Source organism: Carettochelys insculpta, chromosome 31 (genome assembly GCF_033958435.1).
Source record: "Carettochelys insculpta isolate YL-2023 chromosome 31, ASM3395843v1, whole genome shotgun sequence".
Lineage (NCBI taxonomy): Eukaryota > Metazoa > Chordata > Testudines > Carettochelyidae > Carettochelys > Carettochelys insculpta.
Genome location: NC_134167.1, coordinates 9,950,886 through 9,972,061, shown reverse-complemented (window position 1 = coordinate 9,972,061; position 21,176 = coordinate 9,950,886). Strand labels below are relative to the sequence as shown.

Below are 21,176 nucleotides of genomic sequence, written 5' to 3'. Positions count from 1 at the left end.
TGCTTGGTGGATGTCCACCCAGATTTAACAAGCTGTAAAACAGGTGCATAGTCAATATTCACAACTTCAGATACAAAAATGATGCAGGCATGCAAACCGAGTAAATCATATTCAGCAAATAATTTTTTGAATGCCACCCTCCATGGCCCATCTTGCATAAAATACATCATAATGATGTGGAAATCGTATCACAATACGAAGAAGACTGGGTGCAGGGGGATGGTGCATGTTTTGGCAGAGTTCTATGAGAGGACAAAACTTGAAAGAATGAAATATAATCACCCATGCTGGGGGGAAAACAGTCTTGTCCACTCATGAACCGATCTTATGTCATACATGCATCTGCATGTAAGGAGTTACTGTCACAAAATTAAAATATTCTCTTGATTCAAAAGAGCCCTAAAAAGTAAGTGGTCATATCCAGGATGGCTTACATTTAAAACATGAAATTTAGCCAAACATCAGCAAAGCCAAAACAGGGGTCAGATTTTTTTTTTAAATCTTGCTCTTACTATCTTATCAGTAACATACGTGCAACAACCTCTGAGCTACCCATATCTTGAAGACCTTTGACTATTGTTTCCAGCGTGTCCAGAGTTGTGTAACTAACCATCTAAATCCCAACCCCTCATTGTGAGCCATTTTCAACAGACACACAAGGAACAAACCCTAATACTTCTGAAGTTATCGTACTGCATCTTCTTCTCCAGTGCTCTTAACAAGGGGCAAGATGTTGAATTCACACCAGAGCCACCAATATCACAAACAAGTATAATGCCACTCCCTTCACTGATAACAAGTCCTATAGCATCTTAAAGACTAACAAATTTATTGGGTCATGAGCTTTCATGGGTAAGACACACTCCTTCAGATTACTGGAGGGTCAAATGATAGCAATCCCCGTGAAGTTTCTGCTCAAAAGTCCTGTAACTTTATCATGTGAAGAGTTAGGTAGTCAGCCCTTTTCTTGGATGCATGAATCAGGACATGTGACTAGCTGGCATCATCGTGTATGTATGTGAACTGGTTCCCTTTATCTCCTGTTATCGTGTCTAGCACCTTTCATCCAGAAAGCTTTAGTCACTTCACAAATGAAGCCAAGATCTTTGCTTATGCAAGTCTTTAAATCTTGCAATATCCCTGAGAGGTAACATATATGCTGTTTACAGACCAGGGAATTAACATGTAGATTTAAGAAGGGTACAGAGAGCTGTACAGTAGAAAATAGAAAGTCAGAGCTATGACTCCTAGGCTTGCTCTAGATTACAAATCTTTTAAGCCAGATCTATACTAGACTGAAAATTCGATCTGGAATCGACATATCCTAGATCAATTTTTCCGGCTGCTCACATAGAGGGAAATTGACAGGAGAAACTCTCCCGCTGACCTCTCTTACTCCTTCCAAGACTGAGGAATACTAGGGCCAACTGTAGAGCTCCGATGGTTGGATTTAGTGCACCCCCCACTAGGCGCACTAAATCAAACCCTGGAAGATCGACCTTAGAGGAGCTGACTTTGCAGTAAGTGTAGGCATACCCTCAGACACGGCTGTGTTGCTAGACGTCAGGCCACGTAAATGCAGTATGTCTTCACTTTTGCAGACAAAATACTTCTACCTTCTACAAGAGGGGTTGGCACCGTGCACAGGAGAACACAGTTGCTGAAGCACACTGTTTACACTAGCACTCGCTGTGGCCAAATTATTTTAGCACCTGTAAACCAGGAAAGTTTTCTCATGCAACTGCCAACTTAGACAAACTTTTTCTCCTGCTCCCATGACTCAACACCTCCTCCACCTCAGCTGCACAGGTCTTCAGAAAGAAGGACACCATTTATTTATGAAGAAGGGTTTATTCTTGCAAGGTGCTGAGTCCACTGCAGTCAATAGCTGTCTCGGAGCATTCAGGACTTCGGCAAGCTGAAATGCGGCGGTCTCCATTACAACAGGCTAGTATGGCCTAATTCGAAACTGTAAATAAATATAAGCTCTGCAGAGCAAAAGACAGCAAGAGGTAAAGAACTGTTCAGAAGCAAGGTACCAATAAAGACAGCAAGAGTTCAGGAAAACAAGTCAGTCATCTACCTGGAGAATATAGCTGATCCTCTGGCAATCCTGGTGTACAAAATGAAACACTGAGCTAGACAGAAAGAAATAAGTGGTTTGCGTGAAGTCAACATCCGCATCCAGAAGATTCTGCGAACAAACCAGCGTTTGTCTCCTCCCCACCGGTCCTTGTTTGAGATATGTTACCAACAGAAAATAGCGGATTCAACATTTCAGTTCTTGCTGTGTCATGCCTGGTCTTTTTGTGGGGGAAAGCTCAGTGCAGTTTACATCCGTAACAAAGGGCTTAGCAGACGTTAAGTACCTCGCTGTGCATCTGACTTGCACAAAACATTGTTACCAAAGGATGCTAGGACCAGATCTTTAAGTCACTGGATTCTATCACTGTTCAAAGCCACTCCAGCATTGAAAAAAACCAGGAAAGAAGCAGGCAGCAAAGAGGAGAAATGCATATATATTTTCAGCTTCCCAGGGTGCTGAATGCCCTCAGCTCCCACAGACAGAGTGAGCTCAGCACCTTGTAAGAATAAACACTTCTTGGTACAGAGGGACTGAGGAAAAACAGGCTCAGCTATCGACATCAACCTTAGCTCAAAGCTGGATTAGCAGTGGTCTCAGATGAATTCCTAGTTGCAGCAAGCCTCCATACTAATTAAACAGTTCCGCTGTAACAGACTCACTGGCACCTTCGTATGGCAGTCGCAGAGAAGCAAAGTAAGAAGCAGGCAATAGAGACCAAAAGGACCTCTCAGGTGCAGCCACCTACATCCTGCCTCTCTTGAAAGTAAACATGACCTGTCAGTCTCTTACCAGATCAAATCAACTGGTGCTTTTCACCAGTTCTAAATTCCTTTAAGAACCCCAACTACGGGAAGTTACCCAAACCCCCTCAGGGCTATGTCAAATCAGACGAGCACCACATTTGAAGTTGATCAAGTTGTGGTCTCATCAGACCCTTTAGCTGCCATCCCGCTTTGTAGTTCAGACTTGTGAGCCTTCAGCGATTCATGTACAAATCAGGAGCTGCTCAAAGGACAACCTGCAGCATGGGCAGCACATAGAATAGACAGGGGAAGGCAATGATTTCCCAAACGGCCAGTCCCACCCACCCACACACTCTGCACCCCAGCCCCATCCAGTGTGCATGCCGTGGGCTGTTCAGGATTCAGCCCCGCTGAGGTCATGCTGCTATTTCTGAGCTGGGGGGAAGACAAAGAGCTGGACACCACCCATCCTCTCTCCCCAGTACTCTGCCTGGAGCCTGAGAAGGCTGGGTCTGTGTGCTGCCTGCTTTGCTGCGTATGGGGGCCCTGCATTGCCCACGCCTTTCCACTGTGCTCTTGGGCTGGGGGGCAGGCAGGGATGGTGGGAAGCTGGAACTGCACACTGTCCATTGGAGGAGGAGTGCCCTACGCCTGCAGTGAGGGAGTGCTTGGCTCCCACTGGATCCTGGCTGAAAGGGGTATGGCCTTGAGTAGTAGGTTTACCTGCCCCCTCATGACCTGAGGGCTCAAAATTGCCTCAGCGTTCAAGTCGTAGGTTTCATTTTTCCTCCCCTATTCTCACAGTATTTAGCTCCTATATTCCATTTTCTGTTTGCACCCAGCTGCCTAGCTGAGGAGATGTGTATACACCCATGCAGAGAGACAGAATGCAAGAGCTGAGCTCTGCCACGAGGGTTTAAAGGAATTTTACCCTCTTTTTGCTTTAGTGTTACAACACAGGGCACCTACCTAGCTCTTGTTATCATCAAAACTCTTCATATTAATTATGGAAGCGTCTCAACATCCCTGTGAGGCAGGCATGTACTACACTCAATATACAAGTGGATAACAGAGGCACAAAGAACTCAAGTTAAAGAGATGGTTAGCTACACACTAACCTGCTGGTTGTTTCATAAAGTATATAGGTAATTAGACAAAAAGCTCAATGACTGAGCAGCAAAGTTGGACTCAAAGTCCTCCCCACCGAGCCTCTCCTTAAATACCAAAAATCACTACACTCCCATCCTCAAAGCAAGGGCAGAAGACAAACACTTTCATCCACTGTGCATCTATCCCTCTATTTCTAAAAGGGATGTTAGGAGAGTATTAAAAAGTAAATGCAGGAAACAAAGTTTCTTGGTTTGTGCATGCCAACTAGAATGCCCTGGACATGGCAATGGAAAAAATTCACCTGTATGGCCCACTGCACAAGTATGCCTCATAGCACAGCTGCTAAATGTGCCAATCCCATTTGCTCCTGCAGCTGCCACCACAGTTAAATGGGTTATTATTGTCCATCAACATGTAGGATGCAAACCACTAAGAGTGTGCATAGAAAAACTAAGTCAAGCATCAATTAAATCTGCAGTCCAAAAACCCATATCTCTAAATGGCATGGTCTTGACTTCCTTACTTCCTACACATGCTAACTGAATGCATTATTAGCTCAAGAGACTCTTGGGGAAAAAAAAAACAAAAAAAAAACACAACCCTGGATCGTGTATATAACAGAAAAATTGAAGTAAGATCTGTTTGGTACATTTATGTAAAACTGCACTTCAGGAAGGAAAATGTGATTCACCCCAGATGCTTGTAAAACAGGAGCTGGAATTTTATCTCAGTCCCATTAAAGTGTTTCCTCACATCAACTGAAGACACCCACGTCCAATTTTATAGCAAGAACAATTTTATAATCAGTGAGGGAGAGAACAAGAGCCTTAAACTGGACTGTAGCAGCTGAGAACTTAATGCTTGTCTCATGCGCCTAATAAACTTCCACAGACAGTTATTTTTCAAGCAAATCCTTGCAGAATCTATAGTTCTGCAAAATCTAATATGCAGATAAATGTTTTTTAGTGGAATGTGTTTTTATTTCAGTGAAACATTTCACATATAGATGTTCCCTTGGATCAACGGAAGAAAAAGTAAGTGTGTTGTGCTGGTGAAGGAGGACCAGAAAGTGAAACTAACCCTTTTGTTTCCGTTATCAAAGCTGACTGAAGTGCAAAACACCATGTAAGTGGAGGTATTAAGAACTGAAAGTTGACATGCTAAATAAGAACTTTAGAAAAAATCAAAATAAAATATATAAACATCACAAGGGTTCTATTCTTTGCAATGCTAAACTGTTTCTGCAAAACATAGAACCCTAGTGAATTATTCTTCTTGGCAAGTCTACCACTATAATAAAAGTTGGATAAAAATGTTCCTTCCACCCAATGATGCTCCAGCATGAGAAGCAGGGTTCACCAAAAGACCTGATTGTATATTACAGCATGCACACAAGCTCTGCTCAATTGCTATTATTTCTATTGCTGTGATGCCTCAAGTGGGCCAAGCACTTTCCAGAACATTAAGGAAGACAACGCTTTTCCTGATCAGCTTTACGATCACCGTCTTGCTCTGAGCTTGCTCCATAAGTCTATTCACATGGACCTCACTGCACAAGCAAGAAGACCTCAGAGAGTATATTCAGAGATAATCTAGCCCAACACCCAGTTTAGACAATCACTTTACAACTACCTCATTCTCTCCCCTCAAGTTACAGAATATTATTTGCTCTCCACCCTAAATTGCTTTTTTTATTGTTGAACAGCTGCCATATGAGACATCAGAGGTAGCTGCAGAAATTCTTTGTTTTTGCATTATTTTCTAAGTTTGGATAATTTTGGGATGAGCAATACCCAGATTTCTATTGAGAGCGTCACACCTCAAGTTATTGACTCATATGTAACTGGAAGAGCCCTTAAGCTCATTGTATTGGAAAAAAGCCTTATCTGTCGATTATAAGAGAGATTACATTCTAAACAACAGCCCTTTGACCTTCTTAAAAAAAGATCATATTTCAAATAACTAAAAGAAGTTCAGCTTGCTTGGCTGAGATTAAATGTTTTCATCTCAATTCAGCAACACCAGGATCTCCAAGCTTCCAAGGAAGCATTCCAACTCTTACAAAAGTACTGCATTAGGAGCAAGCTTGGCAGAATTCTTTTTCAATGACTGCAGTGGATAGTCTAAGTTTTTCTATTTTTATTAATTTACATTTTTACAGTTATGCAAAATTATAGGGCATAAGCCTTTTTTTTCCCCATTTAAAATCTCTCAGAGGAAATTATGGGAGAGTCAAGAAATCACAGGAGTAACCAGACACTTAATAAGAGAACTTGCTGAGAATTAAAAAAAGACACTAATATGTTCTCAAGAAGCATTCTTACTTTGCCTATTTGGAAGAATACTTAATTTCCAATCAGCCTATTTTTATGCATGTGCGTTCAACTTCTCTGATGCTAAATAAATTCCAACTGAGAAATGCAATTATCTAGTTGATGATGGGTTAATCCTCTTCTGTTTAAACACAAAAAATGATAATGTTACCACCACTGAACAACTGGAAATTATTAATTTCTGACCGCACACAACATTATACAAACTATGAGACAGTCAGAACCTTGGACGTACATCCAGGCAAGTTTTTAGCAACCCCTTTCCAAAAAGCGCAATTTTTCTCCCTTCAGTTTCAGCTCTATAGTTACAGAAGAATGGTAATTAGAACCCCCCCCCCACACACACACATATTAAAACTCATGGGAGGTGTTAAAGGGATATGGCAGCAATTTTATAAACAAAACATAATCTGTGAAAACAAAGGATTTTACATAATCATTTGATATTTAGTTAAATATAGAAATGCTGCCATGATTTTAATGTATTCATGGCTTTTGGTACATACCCAACAATATTGCCCTAATGAACACAAGTCAAAAGGAAACAGCCTCTGAGCTTAGCAAGAGGCATAATTTAAACTGACAGCATGAGAAGGTAAAAAGCAAATACAGTTTTTCAATTCTCATTTTCACTGTCACCCTAATTTGACTAATTGGAAGGACAAAGATGGATTTTAAAATACAATTTTTATCTTGACAGCACAACCTTTTTATAGAGTTGCTACATATCAGGAGCAAACTTTTCCCTTTGCACTATCAGGATGTATTCTTATTATTTTGAGAAATAAAAACTGTGTTCAAGGAACGTCTATTTTGATTCCCATTACAATTTTAAAGAATGTGTTAAATGTTTTCGTTAGGTTGCTGAAGTCATAGGTTCTATCTAATGCAAGAGACCACACTTTTCACTGCAAAGTGGCATCTTTTCTTGGCGAATACATAAAATGGCTACATAGTGAGCTCCTCTACCCAGGAATTTTGTTGTCTTGGGTAGGTGTAAAATGCTGTGTACACTTAGAGGACTATATAAAGAATATATCTCCTGCAACAGAAACCAGATGGACTCCAAGAAAGCCCCAATATGCCTCTCAGAAAAGAACACATGTTTATGATAGTCTCAAAAAAAAAAAAAAAAAAAAGAGCACAGGTGGCTCTTGTTTATTTTAAAAAGATATCAAAGCCCAGCTAAGGGCTGCAAGTAATCTAGGTAATGACAAGCACCACAACATACTAAAGACAAGATACACCTAGTGCACTCCCACTCCTTATGAAGGCTTCTTGTATGGAGAAATTTTTGATTGCCTTTCTGAAAAGATACACCTTTCAGGATGGTGACAAATAAGCCTACACGTTTGGTGGAACACCCTTCCCCTCCCCAAAAAAATCTGTTTATACCAAAACACATGTAGGCTACCCAACTCTTGCAAGTGGATGGAACTGCATCAGGCCAACCATACGCTGTAACCCCTATTCCTTAGGGAGGGCTGCAAATATCTTTGTTCCCGTTCACGCTGATTATCCCATCCACAGAGCAACCCACGCACATCCTACTTCTCCCAACGAGTGGTGTATATACACTATGTACACTGCACCCCTAATTCCTTACGCACCCCCCCCAAGTTTTGCATCTCCCCTTGCCCATCTATATCATTAAACTCTTCTGCAGGCCGTTGTACGCCATCATCAGTCCAGCGGCAGCTCCCCCTACCCATCTTCCGCACCCCATCCCTTGTGCATCGCCTCCTGGGGTGGGGGGGGGGCTCCTCTGCAAGCACCATTGCAAAGCAGCTGGTGCCGTGCCTCGGTGCAGCCCTGGCACCGCCCGGCTACCTTTTCCTCGGGTTCCTGGGCCCCGTCGGGCCCCCGGCCGAGCCTCTGCCTCAGCTCGCTCATCTCGCCCCCAGGCTCCGAACGCGCCGCGGTCCGCACCCGCAGCGGCCACAGCACCTCCACGAGCCGCAAAGCGAGGCCACACGGCAGCAACACGCGCGACCCCGGGGTTCCATGGACCGAAGGCGCGGGGGGGGGTACCAAGGGGGCGGGGGGAAAGCTGAGCCAATAGCAAGCTCAGAGGGGAGAAGTGGGCGTGACCACTCAGCTTTGTGGACCAGCCTCGTTCCCAAGGCGGAAGCGCTCCCTCTCTCGCCCCACCCATGTGTACTCGTTCTGGGCAGGTCTCCGGTCTTGGCTGCCATGAGCAGTGTACGTAGTGGTGTACTGGGTGTAATCACCCGGGGTCCTCTCCCAAGGGCGGATTAAGAGCTGGTGGGGCCCTGGGACAACGCACTCACATGGTGCCTCCGGTTTGTTAAAATATTAAAGTACCATCATTATGCTTTAAAATCTGTTCATACTTATTGCTCGTGATACATAAACAAATTACAGAGAGGGAGTCGTGCTAATCTATATACTATCAAAACAAAAAAGCAGTCAAGTAGCACTTTAAAGGCGAACAAAATCATTTATTAGGTGAGCTTTCGTGGAACAGACCCACTTCTTCCGACCATAGGCATACCAGAATAGAGGGTATGGCTTTGGTCTGAAGAAGTGGGTCTGTCCCACGAAGCTCACCTAATAAATGATTTTGTTAGTCTTTAAAGTGGTACTTGACTGCTTTTTTGTTTTGATAATCAAATTACATTTAAATTAATTTTAAAATAAGAATAACCTGATACATTTATTTTGTTCAATTAAGGCAAATTAGTTACACAAAATGGAGTTATGACGCCTTGCCCCTCACGACTGGGAGCCCCAGGGCTACTGCCCCTTGTGCCTTTATTTTAATCTGTCACTGCCCTCTCCTGTTGGATTGCCACACCACAAAGCAATAGGAGTCTGGGGACCGTGGCCAGCCAGGCAATGGTGCAGTGCTAGCTGCTGAAAGTAGGGGTGCTGCTAGTGCTGCTCTCTGGGCTTGAACTGATTCCTATTAGACAGGGAATTTACCATTAAGGTCAATGTCTCCCAGGTGACTTATGGTAATACTTGGGAACTGCACCCTCTCTGTTCCTGCAAGTTGCCCTCGTTGCAACCTCTCTCTCCACAGGCATCAGTCTCCTATACCTAGGGCTTCCTTTATACCAATTGTTCCAGGACATCTGCTGTAATGTGCTATGTCCTTGCCCCCACCCCAGAAAGGGACATCATTACTGGCCAAAAACTCCTTCTCTGTCCCAATAGAAAGGACCACAGAATCGCTGGTATGGCACCATGCAGAACAGGCATGATTATAGTTCCAGTGTAACCATTCCTAACCTGCATAAACCTCATGATACTGAGTTTATCTGCCCAGACAGGGCTGGACACTGTGCAGACAGACACAAAAGCCATAGTTTGGCAGGTGAGGAAACATTCCCAAGCCACAAGGGGCCAGTGTGATCATCTACTCTGGCCTCTCATATGGCACATAAGAACGACCATATGTTAGGGAAAGATTTAACTCTCTCTCATCAACGCAGGTGTGGTGTTGGGTTCGACTCTAGGATCCCACAGAATTCCAAGTTCAGAGTCCAATCCACAAGTATCCTTTATTGAGGTACCGAATTACAGCTCGAGCTGGGTGCCTCCGGAGAAGGACCCCGCCTCCCAGAAATCGCTGGCAATTATACCCTTTACAGTTTGTAACACCACCCATACCCCTGTCCAAAGTCCAATCACCTAATCTGAGTAGGGGTCTTTACTCTACCCCATTGGATGGTTCCGTTGCTAAGAGGACAGTCTGTTGCTGGGTGTTTGATCTTCTTCAGGAGGCAGTTATCTTAGCTCCTTACATTCTCCTTTTATCTCCATTTTGCAAACTTCCAATTAGCATGATATCGGGCAGTTTTCACCGGTTCTGCAGCTGTTGTTTTCAGCATTCCTCTCAGGTCAGCTTGACCTGGGCCTAAGGCTTCAACTACTTTAGCTACTAGTGCTAAGCTAAGAGAACAAACTCTTTCAAACATGCATATAAAATGACATATAAATGATTTTCCCATAACACATATTGGGTCAGACCAAAGATCCATCTAGCTCAGTATCACATCTTCCAACTGCGGTCAATGCCAGATGCCGCAGAGGGAGTGAACAGAACAGGGAATCGTCAAATGATCCCTTTCCTGTCATCCATTTCCAGCCTCTGACAAACAGAGCTTAGGGACACCATTCCTTCCCATTCTGGATAGTAGCCATTAATGGACCTAACCTCGAAGAACTGATCTAGTTCTTATCTAGGTCTATCTAACACAGGCCATAGAACTTCCCCACAATAATTTCTAGGACAGAACTTTCAAGAAAACATTCAAGAAAGGCTTTGCCATTTCAAAGAAAAGTGGCAGGTAACGATGTATTGGAGCTGCTGCAGATACTGACATCATAATGCAGTTGCGAAAGTGCACATCAGGGGTCTGTAACTGGAGAAGCTAGCTAGGCTGTGTGTTACAGACCTTCAGCTGATTGCAAATAAGGAACTATGTTTAACTGGGAGGGAGAAGAAGGACTTGTCCATTTGTAGGCAGTGGTTCTGAACTCTGTGGTATTTTGACTGACCACAAAGTGCAGCATTATGGAAACTGGAAGGATTCTTAGAGGCAACAAATTGGTTACATCACCACAAAACCCACCAAAATTGGCACAAACTCAACAGCCTAACATCCTATATGGTAGCTTACATCTACCATGGCGGCTTCAGAAAACCATCATTCAGCCCCTCAAAACTTCACACTGCTACAAAACCTTCAAAATTCCAGCATTCCATCCTGTCTCTTTTCACAATGCCTATGGAATGGCCAGATCCCTGACATTCCATCTTGCCTCTGCAACGTCCCCCACCCCCCACCCAGGCAATGCCACCAAACTAAGCTCCAGGAACCAGCTTTCTTTTAAGAGCCCCTACGCACAGAGGGGAGCACTTGTGCACCACATACCTGAAACAGACAGGGACCCACCATTCTATCTGGCAGCCCCCACATGTGCAATGGACCCTACAGACCCCTGACGTTTCACTCAGCAGGCCCCACCCCACCCAGTCCTGTAGCAGCCTCCAGGCCAAGACCTACATGTTTCTAAAAGGTTCCATTCAGAAGAACCCCCAACTGCACGGGAAATTCAATTTCCGGGCCCCCCCCTACACACACCCACACTCCAACCCGCTCCTCCTGCAGAACTTTGGGGTGGGAGATGGGGAACTCAACATTCCATTTCGCCATTTCCATAGAACTGAGGGTCCCCTGTGTTCATCCCAACAAACGCCATGGAATCTATAGGGTCCTCACATCCCATTTAGCAGCCCCCGGCCACCCCTTTCTCAATTGTCACAAAACGTTGGAGCCCTAAGGCTCTTTCTAGAGCCGGGAGGAAGCATGGCTCAGGAGGGCGGTGTTTAGTGATTGGCATGCACGTATGGCCAATGAAAGGCAAGCGTTTATAAATTGCCGTGCCCTAAGACTATCGACGGCCCACAGCCCCTGTTTTTGTGCGCTAGGTGATTGGCGGGAGTACGTCATGATTGGCCGACCAGGCATGGGGGCGGGATAGCTGTACTTCAATCATTAGCGTTAGCACGTCTCGGGAAGCGGAACTACTGGTGTGACGGGGGCACTGATTGGTGGCAAAAAATGGTGTAGGCGAGCCTTCCGGCGCTTTCTCGAGTGTGATTGGCGCAATGAGAGATATGGGCGGGGCCTGACCGGGAGGGCAGGGGCGATATAAGAGCGGCCTTTGGCGCGCAGGGGAGCCAATTAGGGGGTTTGCACAGCGCAGTCTAAGTTTACGTGGCGCTGCCTGTGCCCGCTGACAGGATGTTCGAGGCACGGCTGGTGCAGGGCTCGGTGCTGAAGCGGGTGCTGGAGGCGCTCAAGGACCTGATCACCGAGGCTTGCTGGGATCTGGGTTCGGGCGGTATCAGCCTGCAGAGCATGGACTCCGCGCACGTCTCGCTGGTGCAGCTCACGCTGCGCTCAGAGGGCTTCGACACCTACCGCTGCGACCGCAACATTGCCATGGGAGTTAACCTGGCCAGGTAGCAGGGCTGGGGTGCTGCCGCGGGCGGGGTATCAGTTACCTCCCCGACGAGCCAGGGTCGGGGGGGACACGCAACTGGGGTGGGAGAGCGATTTTCCCCTGGGGGGAGGGAAGGGCCCCTACCTCCCTGCCGGGGGGGGGGTCTCGCGCCCTTTCTGTGCCGCGCGCGGGTCTCCGCCGGAGGTGACGTCATTAAGGCGCCATGCCCGATCGCGCTGGCGGGAAACCCGCACGTGGGTGCGGAACCTGGGGGTCGGCCAGGAGCTCTGGGCCAATGGCGTCCGACCCGCTGTCGTGCCCTCTACGCCGATCCTTGGCGCCCCGTTACGGCTTTTCAGCATGCACCCCTGCTGCATTATCTCTTCCCCCCGCTCCCTGGGATGGGGAGGCAAATTTCTGCAGTGCCCAGAGTCATCTCAGTGCTATACCCCTGCCTCCGTTCCAAGGCTGCTGTTGAAATTGATGCATTGGTGGGAGCAGTGTGAAATGGGTGTGTGATGTAGCCCCCTGGACTTTTTTCACTGTATTTGTTTCGTGCAGTGTAACTGAAAGAATAACAAATTCTTCTTGGTTTTTCTCCCCAGTATGTCCAAAATCCTGAAGTGTGCTGGCAATGAGGACATAATCACTCTCCGAGCAGAGGACAATGCTGATACCTTGGCTCTGGTATTTGAAGCACCAAGTAAATATCTGAAGTATAAATCATTTTAACATGAAGATAGGAACTTCTATGTAATTCATTTGAGGCAGAGTTGGGGGTGTTAATGCACTAATGAAATTCTCTTATTTCTGTATTTTTGGAACAAGTCATCACGACCTTATCTTGAAAACAAAAAAGCAGTCCAGTAGCACTTAAAGACTAACAAAATTTATTAGGTGATGAGCTTTTGTGGGACAGACACACTTCTTCAGATTGTAGCCATACTAGAAGAGATTTAAGGCACAGAGAACCAAAAATAATAGTCAAGGTTGACAAATCAGAATAATATTATCAAGGTGAGCAAATCCAGAGTAGAGGGGCAGAAGGTGTGGGGCGAGTTAAGAATTAGATTAAGCCAAGTAGGCAAAAGAGCTCCTATAATCTAAAAATTCTTATTCCTGTTGGAATCACCTGTTAATGTGTTGAATTTGAATATAAGAGTTCAGCAGTGCCTCAACAATCTTGTGAAAATTCCTCTCCTTTAAGAAGCAAAACTTCAGGTAATTAACCTTATCTTGCTTTGCTATTGCAGAATTAAAATAGGTACCCAACTTTGAGTTACTTTAAGTTTTTTGTAGTTTCCAACTGCTGCAGCCACTACTGTGGAAAAATAGTGGCATCTGGGGTTGTCAGTGCCCTGGGGGTGGTGGAGGGATGATTAGGATTATTGCAAGAAATTTCTGGGTAAAATCTAAGAACACTAGTTCTAATGTTTCAGAACACCTCAGGTCAAAAATATCTTTTTTTCAGATCAAGAGAAGGTCTCTGATTATGAGATGAAATTAATGGATTTGGATGTTGAACAACTTGGAATTCCTGTAAGTAACTTCATCTCAACTGCTGACCCAGATTATGTTATCGGTCTGACAAGTAAGACTACAACCTGATTGTAAATGTGTTGACTAGTGTTTGTGTAAGAAAGTGTACCTAAATTTTATTTCCAGGATTACTTAGATTCCAAACAAAGGTCTCCTTAAACTTCAGTAGAAGTCTTACAATGGTTTCTGTGTAATGTCTGTCTTAAATCTGCAGTATAAAACAGTAGCTAATGTAAACTCTATTCCAGCAAGAGACTTTACAACAAGACGCTTTACTTGTGAAATCCATTAGAATAACAATTACATTAGTTGATATCCACATTAGCTAATATAGGCTGAAGGATTAAGTATCCTTGTTTCATTGCTTTAAGTGGATTTGCGTAAACATAAGTTGTTAAGCTTTTTAATTTTATATGGACTTCAAAATAAAATGAGCCTCTTAGTACTGAAGAGCTGATGTAAGTAAAAAGCAGCTTGAAAGTGTCAGGGCCAAATCTTGCTAACTAGATGCTGTTTTTTCAGTTGCTATGTAGGTTAAAATATTTCAGATGATAGAAGTAGATAAATACAGTAAATCTGCCATATCTGAACTCTCAAATAACCAGCGTTTTAACCATAAGAATTTAGTTTCATGTTTACAATATAGTGAAAGTAAATACAAATAACACATTCAATATAAATGTACAGTATACAATGTTACTTTTAGTAAATAAAATACTCTACCTTTGTGTTTTAATAGCTAAAAGTTTTTCCTTTAGTGTTTGGCATTGCTAGATATTATGGATAAGAGAGGTAATACCTGAGTATCTGGCAACCTCCCTCTCAGAGGTGCTGGATATGAAAGCTTAGTGTAGAATTTTTGTTTTCTGAAGGACTAAAAGCTTTCATCAATAAATGACACAGTATGAAAGCTGTCTTTGTTCAGAAACTTGTTAACCTATATCTAGAGTTTGCATCTTGCAGGAACAAGAATACAGCTGTGTAGTGAAAATGCCTTCTGGTGAATTTGCACGAATCTGCAGAGATCTGAGCCATATTGGAGATGCAGTTGTCATATCTTGTGCAAAAGATGGAGTAAAATTTTCTGCTAATGGAGAGCTAGGAAATGGTAACATCAAGCTATCCCAGACCAGTAATGTGGATAAAGAGGAAGAAGCTGTAAGTTTGGAAGTTTCTCAGACCAAAATATGAGGAGTTGAGTTTCTGCTGTTGCAGCAGGAGCTTAAAATTTTCCAAAAATTGGACTTCAGAAGACTCAAAAGTCAAACCTCTCTAGCTTGGTTTAGAGAACTGAAAGTATAAAATACCTGTTTTAGTTGATCCTGTATTGGGCAAATGGGGTAGGCAGGAAAAATGCCACTGGTGTTTAGACTGGTATCTGCTTTATTGTGGTAAACGGTGGCCAGTAACCTGTTTTGTGATTGAGTGCTAGATCTTGGCACCTCTGCCACTTAATTACAATCCTCAGTTCGGCTGTCTCTTCCTGACTGGCCCCACAGCTGACTAGGTGTAGATACCTTTGCAGCCCTGGGAAAGGAGAGCTGAGGCAACTCTGTTGCCTTATCCCCCAGCACTGCTGAAGCAGCTCCCATTGGCTAATTTGTTCCCAGCTAATGAGTGGCATGTTTGGCCATGGGCAGCAGTGTGCAGCCCATGGAGATCCCCTCCAAGAATGGGTGCCCACATGCCTGCAGTCAGCTAGCTGCCAGTTCCAGGTGTGGCCTGGGTGTTTAGGCAGACTGCTAGTCTGTATCCTACTACACTGCTGCCTTTAATTGCAACTTGCACCCCCACTATCTGAACCCAGCCTGGGGCTCCCTCTTGCACTTGGAATTTTGGGGTGAAGGAATGAGGCATGCAAGCACTTGGAGCTGCCTCCTGCACTCAGATTTCCTCCAAGAGTTTATTTCCCATGCTCTTGCACCTCATGGGAGGCAGCTGTAAGCTTGCATGCATCACTCCTGCACCCTAAACATCTTGCCAAGTGGAGTGGTGGGTAGAGGTCAGTTTCTTTGGGGACAGACAGAATAGATTCTACCCCATCGCTTGCATTCAAGAGATAACATTGGACATAAAAGCCTGGAGGCCACTTTGGTAGAAAATGCTGTTATGGGCACTGCAACTAGTAGATAGCATTGAAGAGCCTGCTTGTGTCTTGCTACATCTATGGAAGATAAAACATAAAATGTGTCCAAGAAATTCAGTGCAGAAACATGGCTAAATAGAGCTCTACTAATTGCTATCTTAAGAGTAGTGTAATCTAATTCATGATTTCTCTTGTCAGGTTACAATAGAGATGAATGAACCAGTCCAGCTCACTTTTGCTTTGAAGTACTTGAACTTTTTTACCAAAGCCACACCACTGTCACCTACAGTGACACTAAGTATGTCTGCAGATGTTCCACTAGGTAGGTAATGTTATCTTTGTTAGGTTTTTAAAGCAACATTTGTATAGTTAAATCACTTAGATGCATTGTCAAGTCTCAACGAGCATAAACACTTGGGGGTGTTCTGAATAACTGGCTTGGCTTTTTTCTTCTGCAGTTGTGGAGTATAAGATTGCTGATATGGGACACTTAAAATACTATCTTGCCCCAAAGATTGAGGATCAACAGGATGGTTCTTAAAGCACTAGGATCAAGGAAGAAATCCACTGAGCTCTTGGGAATGGAAAATTCTTCTGAGAAGGAAGGCCATGTCCAGTTACTCTAAAGCATCAAATCAACGCTGTTAGGCATATTTGTAGATATTCCTCTGTAAATATTTTTCCAACTGTTTTTGTATCTACTTAAAACATTTGTATCTGTTCTAGACCACTTGTCTATTTACACCTTCTTTTAGATTCTGTTTTTAGAACCTAAGCTTTTACTCCTTTTGGAAGCCACTAGTGGTTTTAAAAATAATGTATTGAAACATGAAGTTTAATAGAACCTGTAATATCTCTAGGGATTTACCTGTGAGATCTCAGTTCACGGAGTTGGCTACATAACTCATTCAGCTTCTTGAATGCCTTTGTTTTCCAACTAGAAACTGTAATGTAACTGAAGTGTGAAAGTAACATAGAACTTGAAAAATTTTATTTTGCAGAACTATGGATAAATAACATTTTCAGTGCTATTAATCTGTAGGCTTAAAGCAAAGGGCTGTTTCATGTAAGCATGAACCCTAGCAGAAACTAAGGTTCTAATACTTGGTCACCTAACATCTATGAGCTTCTTGGTTTGAATCCTCTGACATCAAAATACCACTAGAAAAGTGTATTAACTTCACACTTTAGTTTTGAAGTTAAGCACTTTGAGGGCTGTAACTGATGGGTCAGACAGGTGCGTGAGCATGTAACACAAACCACCTTGCATTTTGAAATTTAATTGGCTGTGAAAGTAAGGAATTTAATTAAAAAGGGTGGCTTAAAGACAAGGAAAACTACCTGTTGCTTCTCCCTCCCTCCCCCCCGGCAGGTATGACAAAGTGCTTAAACCCATAAACTTTAGCGTAAGCATAGCTCTGGATGCCAGTTGCTTAAGGTACCAAGGCATAGATATGCTGACTTTTTTAAAAGACTGGCTTATACCAGGTTAGCTTATTGATTTAAGCTTAACTAAATTTTTTTAAATAAGTCCTTTTGCTTTTAATGCCGCTTCTCTAAATACAACTACTTAAATTTGTAACTTTCACTCTTATTAGTCAGATAAGATCCATGAATGAGAAGTCCACCAGTTGTTACATACTTAGAATTAACTAAATGTCAGTGGCAATTACTAAGATTTCTAATAAATGTATATCCTTCAACAGAAGCAGTATTAGCATCTTCAAGATACCTGAAATGCCCCTTTTTTTTTTCCCCCATGACTACTTAAAAAGGTGGTTTGTTTGACTTAAGAAAAACAGTGTTAAGCTAAAGGGTAACAGTTTCCCTTGCTGTGGTTCTGGTTTCCCTGTGTAACAGTGTTTTTGCACTTCATCTTATAAAGAATCTGACAATCTTAAAATGAAACGACTACTTCTGGAGCCATTTGGAAAGAACTGAAGGTAAGGGCAGGCATGTAAGTGATCTTACACCTTACGCACTTCAGGATCGCAGGGGAGGCAAGATTTTTGACGATGGTTGTAACCTGTTATGCCATGTCTATGCTTAGGAAAAGCTTCCAAACAGCCATGCTAATGACCAAATTGAAGAATATTGAGACACAGATCAATATTCAGTGCCTCCTTAGTATGCCCTAGTTCAGCCATGTCAGAGCAGGGTTGGTCAACTTAGTGAACAGCTATGTGAAGCTTGCCTGCACCATTTAGGGAAAACTGCTAAATATCTGATCAGAGAATGATACAGCAAGGTTGATTCACAAGGTGGCAGCAGTACTGCTTTAAAGGCAGGTGGTTTGCAGGTGCTGTTCAGAAAGTCCTATTTGCATTTGTGACCACTAATTCTTGTGTTGGTCCAAGCTGACTCTTCCCCTAAGTGCTTAACTGCAGGAAAGACTTAATTTAGACCCCTGGTACATTGTGGAGTACAGGTCACCTACAGCTCTCTGCCTGCTCACTCCAGCTTGAGACAAAGCTTCTAGCTTATACCCCCCATTTGTTTTCTTTCAGTCAGTAGATTTTTCTCCATGCTGTCAGAGGCTTTCCTCATTTGCCTCTTCCTTGCAGGTTACATGTGAGCTTGAGGGACTATGCTGAATGATGGCTTTCTTTTGAAAGGCAAGTGGTTCTCAACAAGCTCAGTTCCAAAGCTATGCATTTGTGACAGTCTTGCTATGTGATATGTGGTATGTCTGTAGTTTGTGAACTGAAGGCTTTAGTTTGCTAGGTCTCGCATCTATACAAGAGCACACTTTACATGTGTGTTGAAGATCTGCAGTTTTATCTTTGCAGATATTTGTGAACTCCACAGGGGCCAGAGTCTAAATGCAGCTGTTCCTTTCCCTAGCCTGGTACTAATATCCTTGTCTGTTCTCTCTGTCCATAATATTACCTAAGTAGGTAAACTGCTCCACATCTGGGCCATCCTGTCCCTGTGTGATGGTGTTGGCCAGGTTGATCTTCATTGTCTTGGTCTTCCCCTTGTTAATACTAAGTCCAGCAACTGAGGCAGTTTTGTCTAGCGTGATCTGTACCTGCAAAAACAACCAACCAACCTTTCATTAGTAAATTAGCAATGGCTGCATAAAATATCTTTGTGTGCATGTGTACTGGCTTTATAAAGATACTGTGCCTGTGTACACAAATCATTGGATATTTATTGGTGTAAGGATGATTGGGTTTTTCCTGGGCTCACAAATAAAAATAATGCTATGAAAAGTGATCTGTTAATAGCACTTCCCTAGCACACTTACTAGGAGCCATGTGGCAGGGTCTGATAAGTGTTAGTCACTGCAGCCTCCCAGCTAAATGCTGTGACAAGTGATATATGCATGTGAATACTTAGCAAGCCCAAGGATGGATTAAGGACTGGATTGGACCTGTGGGGGTGGGGTGCAAACTTTGCCCATGGGTGTAGAGGTTAGAATTGCTTGGCTTTGTCAGTGCCTGTTGTCATTGGTGCATAGCCAGGGCCTGAGATTTGCATTTGAGGCAAGCTTCTGCCACCAGGGGTCAGTGCTTGCTGCTACATGGCTGGGACTGGGGGTCAGCAGTGAGGGCTGTGGCTGTGTGGCTTGAGTTGAAGTCAGTACATGCCACTCCTCAGTGTTCCCTGTAAGCTGAGTGTGTGTGGTGGCTGCCCAGGAGAGGTTTGGGTACCACCAAGCTGATGAGCAGAGCAGTCATAATGGATGGTGTGTTCCTAGGGTGGTGTACACATGACTTGGTGCACAAACTTTATTACACCCACAGAAAAATTAACAGGAGCATTGGTCAGGGCTAGGGGTCAGCAGCTAGGTCTGGCTCCCATTGCTGAAGCCTGGGGTCGGAGCTGGACCGAGGTGCCAACTGCTGGTTGGATATGGGCCAGAGTACATGGTCAGAACTAGGTTTCAGCACTACCACTATATAGCCAAAAGCAGGGTTAAGTACTCAAAGCTGGAGAGCCAGGCTTCAAGTCCTGCTGAACCTGCTACCCAGTGACTGGGGCAGAAGCTCAAGCCCCATCTGCCTCCTCTTCAAGGTGAGTGGAGAACTCACTTTGTACCTGCATCATTGTGCTCCACCTTCTTGCAGATGCGGTGCACAGCAGTACATCCAGGAGGAATGAGGAGGAAGTGACCAGTGTTTTGCCTCAGCCCCAGCCCCCATCACTATCCTGGCTGTGCAAAAACCACCTTTGTGGCTGCATTTGAGAAACCTGCACTAGAGGAACAACACTGCCCCCGCACCTGCGTGTATGCCTCTCAACCTTGCTTGAGCTCCTCCTGGCAGTCTGCTGTGTAATTGCTAGTTACTTCAGCATGACATTGTTAGATGGCTTATGACCCTGATGAGGGGGTCGAGTGGGGCTGCCAGAATTACTGTCATTGTCAAAGCCAAACTCTGCAACTGATGTGGGAGCAGTAAGTAATGAATCAATATAGGAGCCAAGGTCAGTGGTATTCTGTCTCCTATTATAGCACCTTTTTCAGATCAGTTGTGGACACCCAACCAGTGAATCTCACTGTATTGCACTTGGACAAGCAGTTGGTGATGGTGAACTATGGACCTCAGGTAGGGTTTGGCATACTGTACAGTGCAAAACAGTTCTAGACATCCATGGTGGTAGTCTAAATCATGTTGCACCCCTGGATATGAAGCAGGAATAGTGGTTGTTGCCTGTAGCCTCCCTTTGCGGTGCAACCCACAACCACGTAGCTGAGGCTGGCTGAACTTTGATATTTTGCCCCTTTCCAGTTAAAAAGGAGCATTCATGAGAAAAATAAGATGTAATCATAATAGGAACCTTTGAGTCAATTTTCTTGTAATTTTAATACAGCAGAAATGATGTGATTCTAACTCAGGTACAACTGCTATTTTGAGCAACATTATTAACTTTAGTATTCTCTAGTCAAATATCAGTCTGGCTTGTCCTGTTTTTGTCTGGTTCCATCTGGGAGCGTTTACCTCCCTTATGAGCACCACTCAGCACTAAAAAGGTCTGAGTCAGTCCCACCCCCAAATTATAGGGACCAAAAGCATGAGCTGCTTTTTATTTCAATTGCTGTTGCTAGCAAGAGCTAGAAGTTCACTTGAAACAACCAAACAGCCTTCTGCCCCAGTGCCCAACTGCATGGATTACCATCAGAAAAGTGCACAACTTGAAATTAAGTTACAGAAGCTGGTGATAGAGTAGTTGCACAGTTACATGTGTGCAGTTGCTGTTCCTCATCTTAAACATAGCTGTGATTTGGAATGATTGAAGGAATCTTGGGATCTAGCCCTTTTATTAATTATTTTTGTGAATTTATTTGTATCACT

At 43.8% G+C, this 21,176-nt stretch overlaps 2 protein-coding genes across 2 annotated transcripts in view; one reads left to right on the top strand and one right to left on the bottom strand.

Moving 5' to 3' along the window:
* CDS2 (CDP-diacylglycerol synthase 2) overlaps positions 1 to 8,286 on the bottom strand; it is a 46,113-nt gene extending 37,827 nt beyond the window's left edge. The window contains exon 1 of the mRNA XM_074981762.1: positions 8,103 to 8,286. Coding sequence (XP_074837863.1) covers positions 8,103 to 8,165 — 63 coding nt within the window. The 5' untranslated portion in view covers positions 8,166 to 8,286. The remainder of the gene's footprint in view (positions 1 to 8,102) is intronic.
* A 3,671-nt stretch (positions 8,287 to 11,957) lies between these two features.
* PCNA (proliferating cell nuclear antigen) lies at positions 11,958 to 16,603 on the top strand. The gene is made up of 6 exons (XM_074981622.1): positions 11,958 to 12,270; positions 12,857 to 12,954; positions 13,723 to 13,790; positions 14,754 to 14,948; positions 16,075 to 16,198; positions 16,335 to 16,603. The coding sequence occupies exons 1-6, from the start codon at positions 12,050 to 12,052 to the stop codon at positions 16,415 to 16,417; spliced, it is 789 nt and encodes a 262-aa protein (XP_074837723.1). The 5' UTR covers positions 11,958 to 12,049; the 3' UTR covers positions 16,418 to 16,603.
* The last annotated feature ends 4,573 nt before the right edge of the window (positions 16,604 to 21,176 follow it).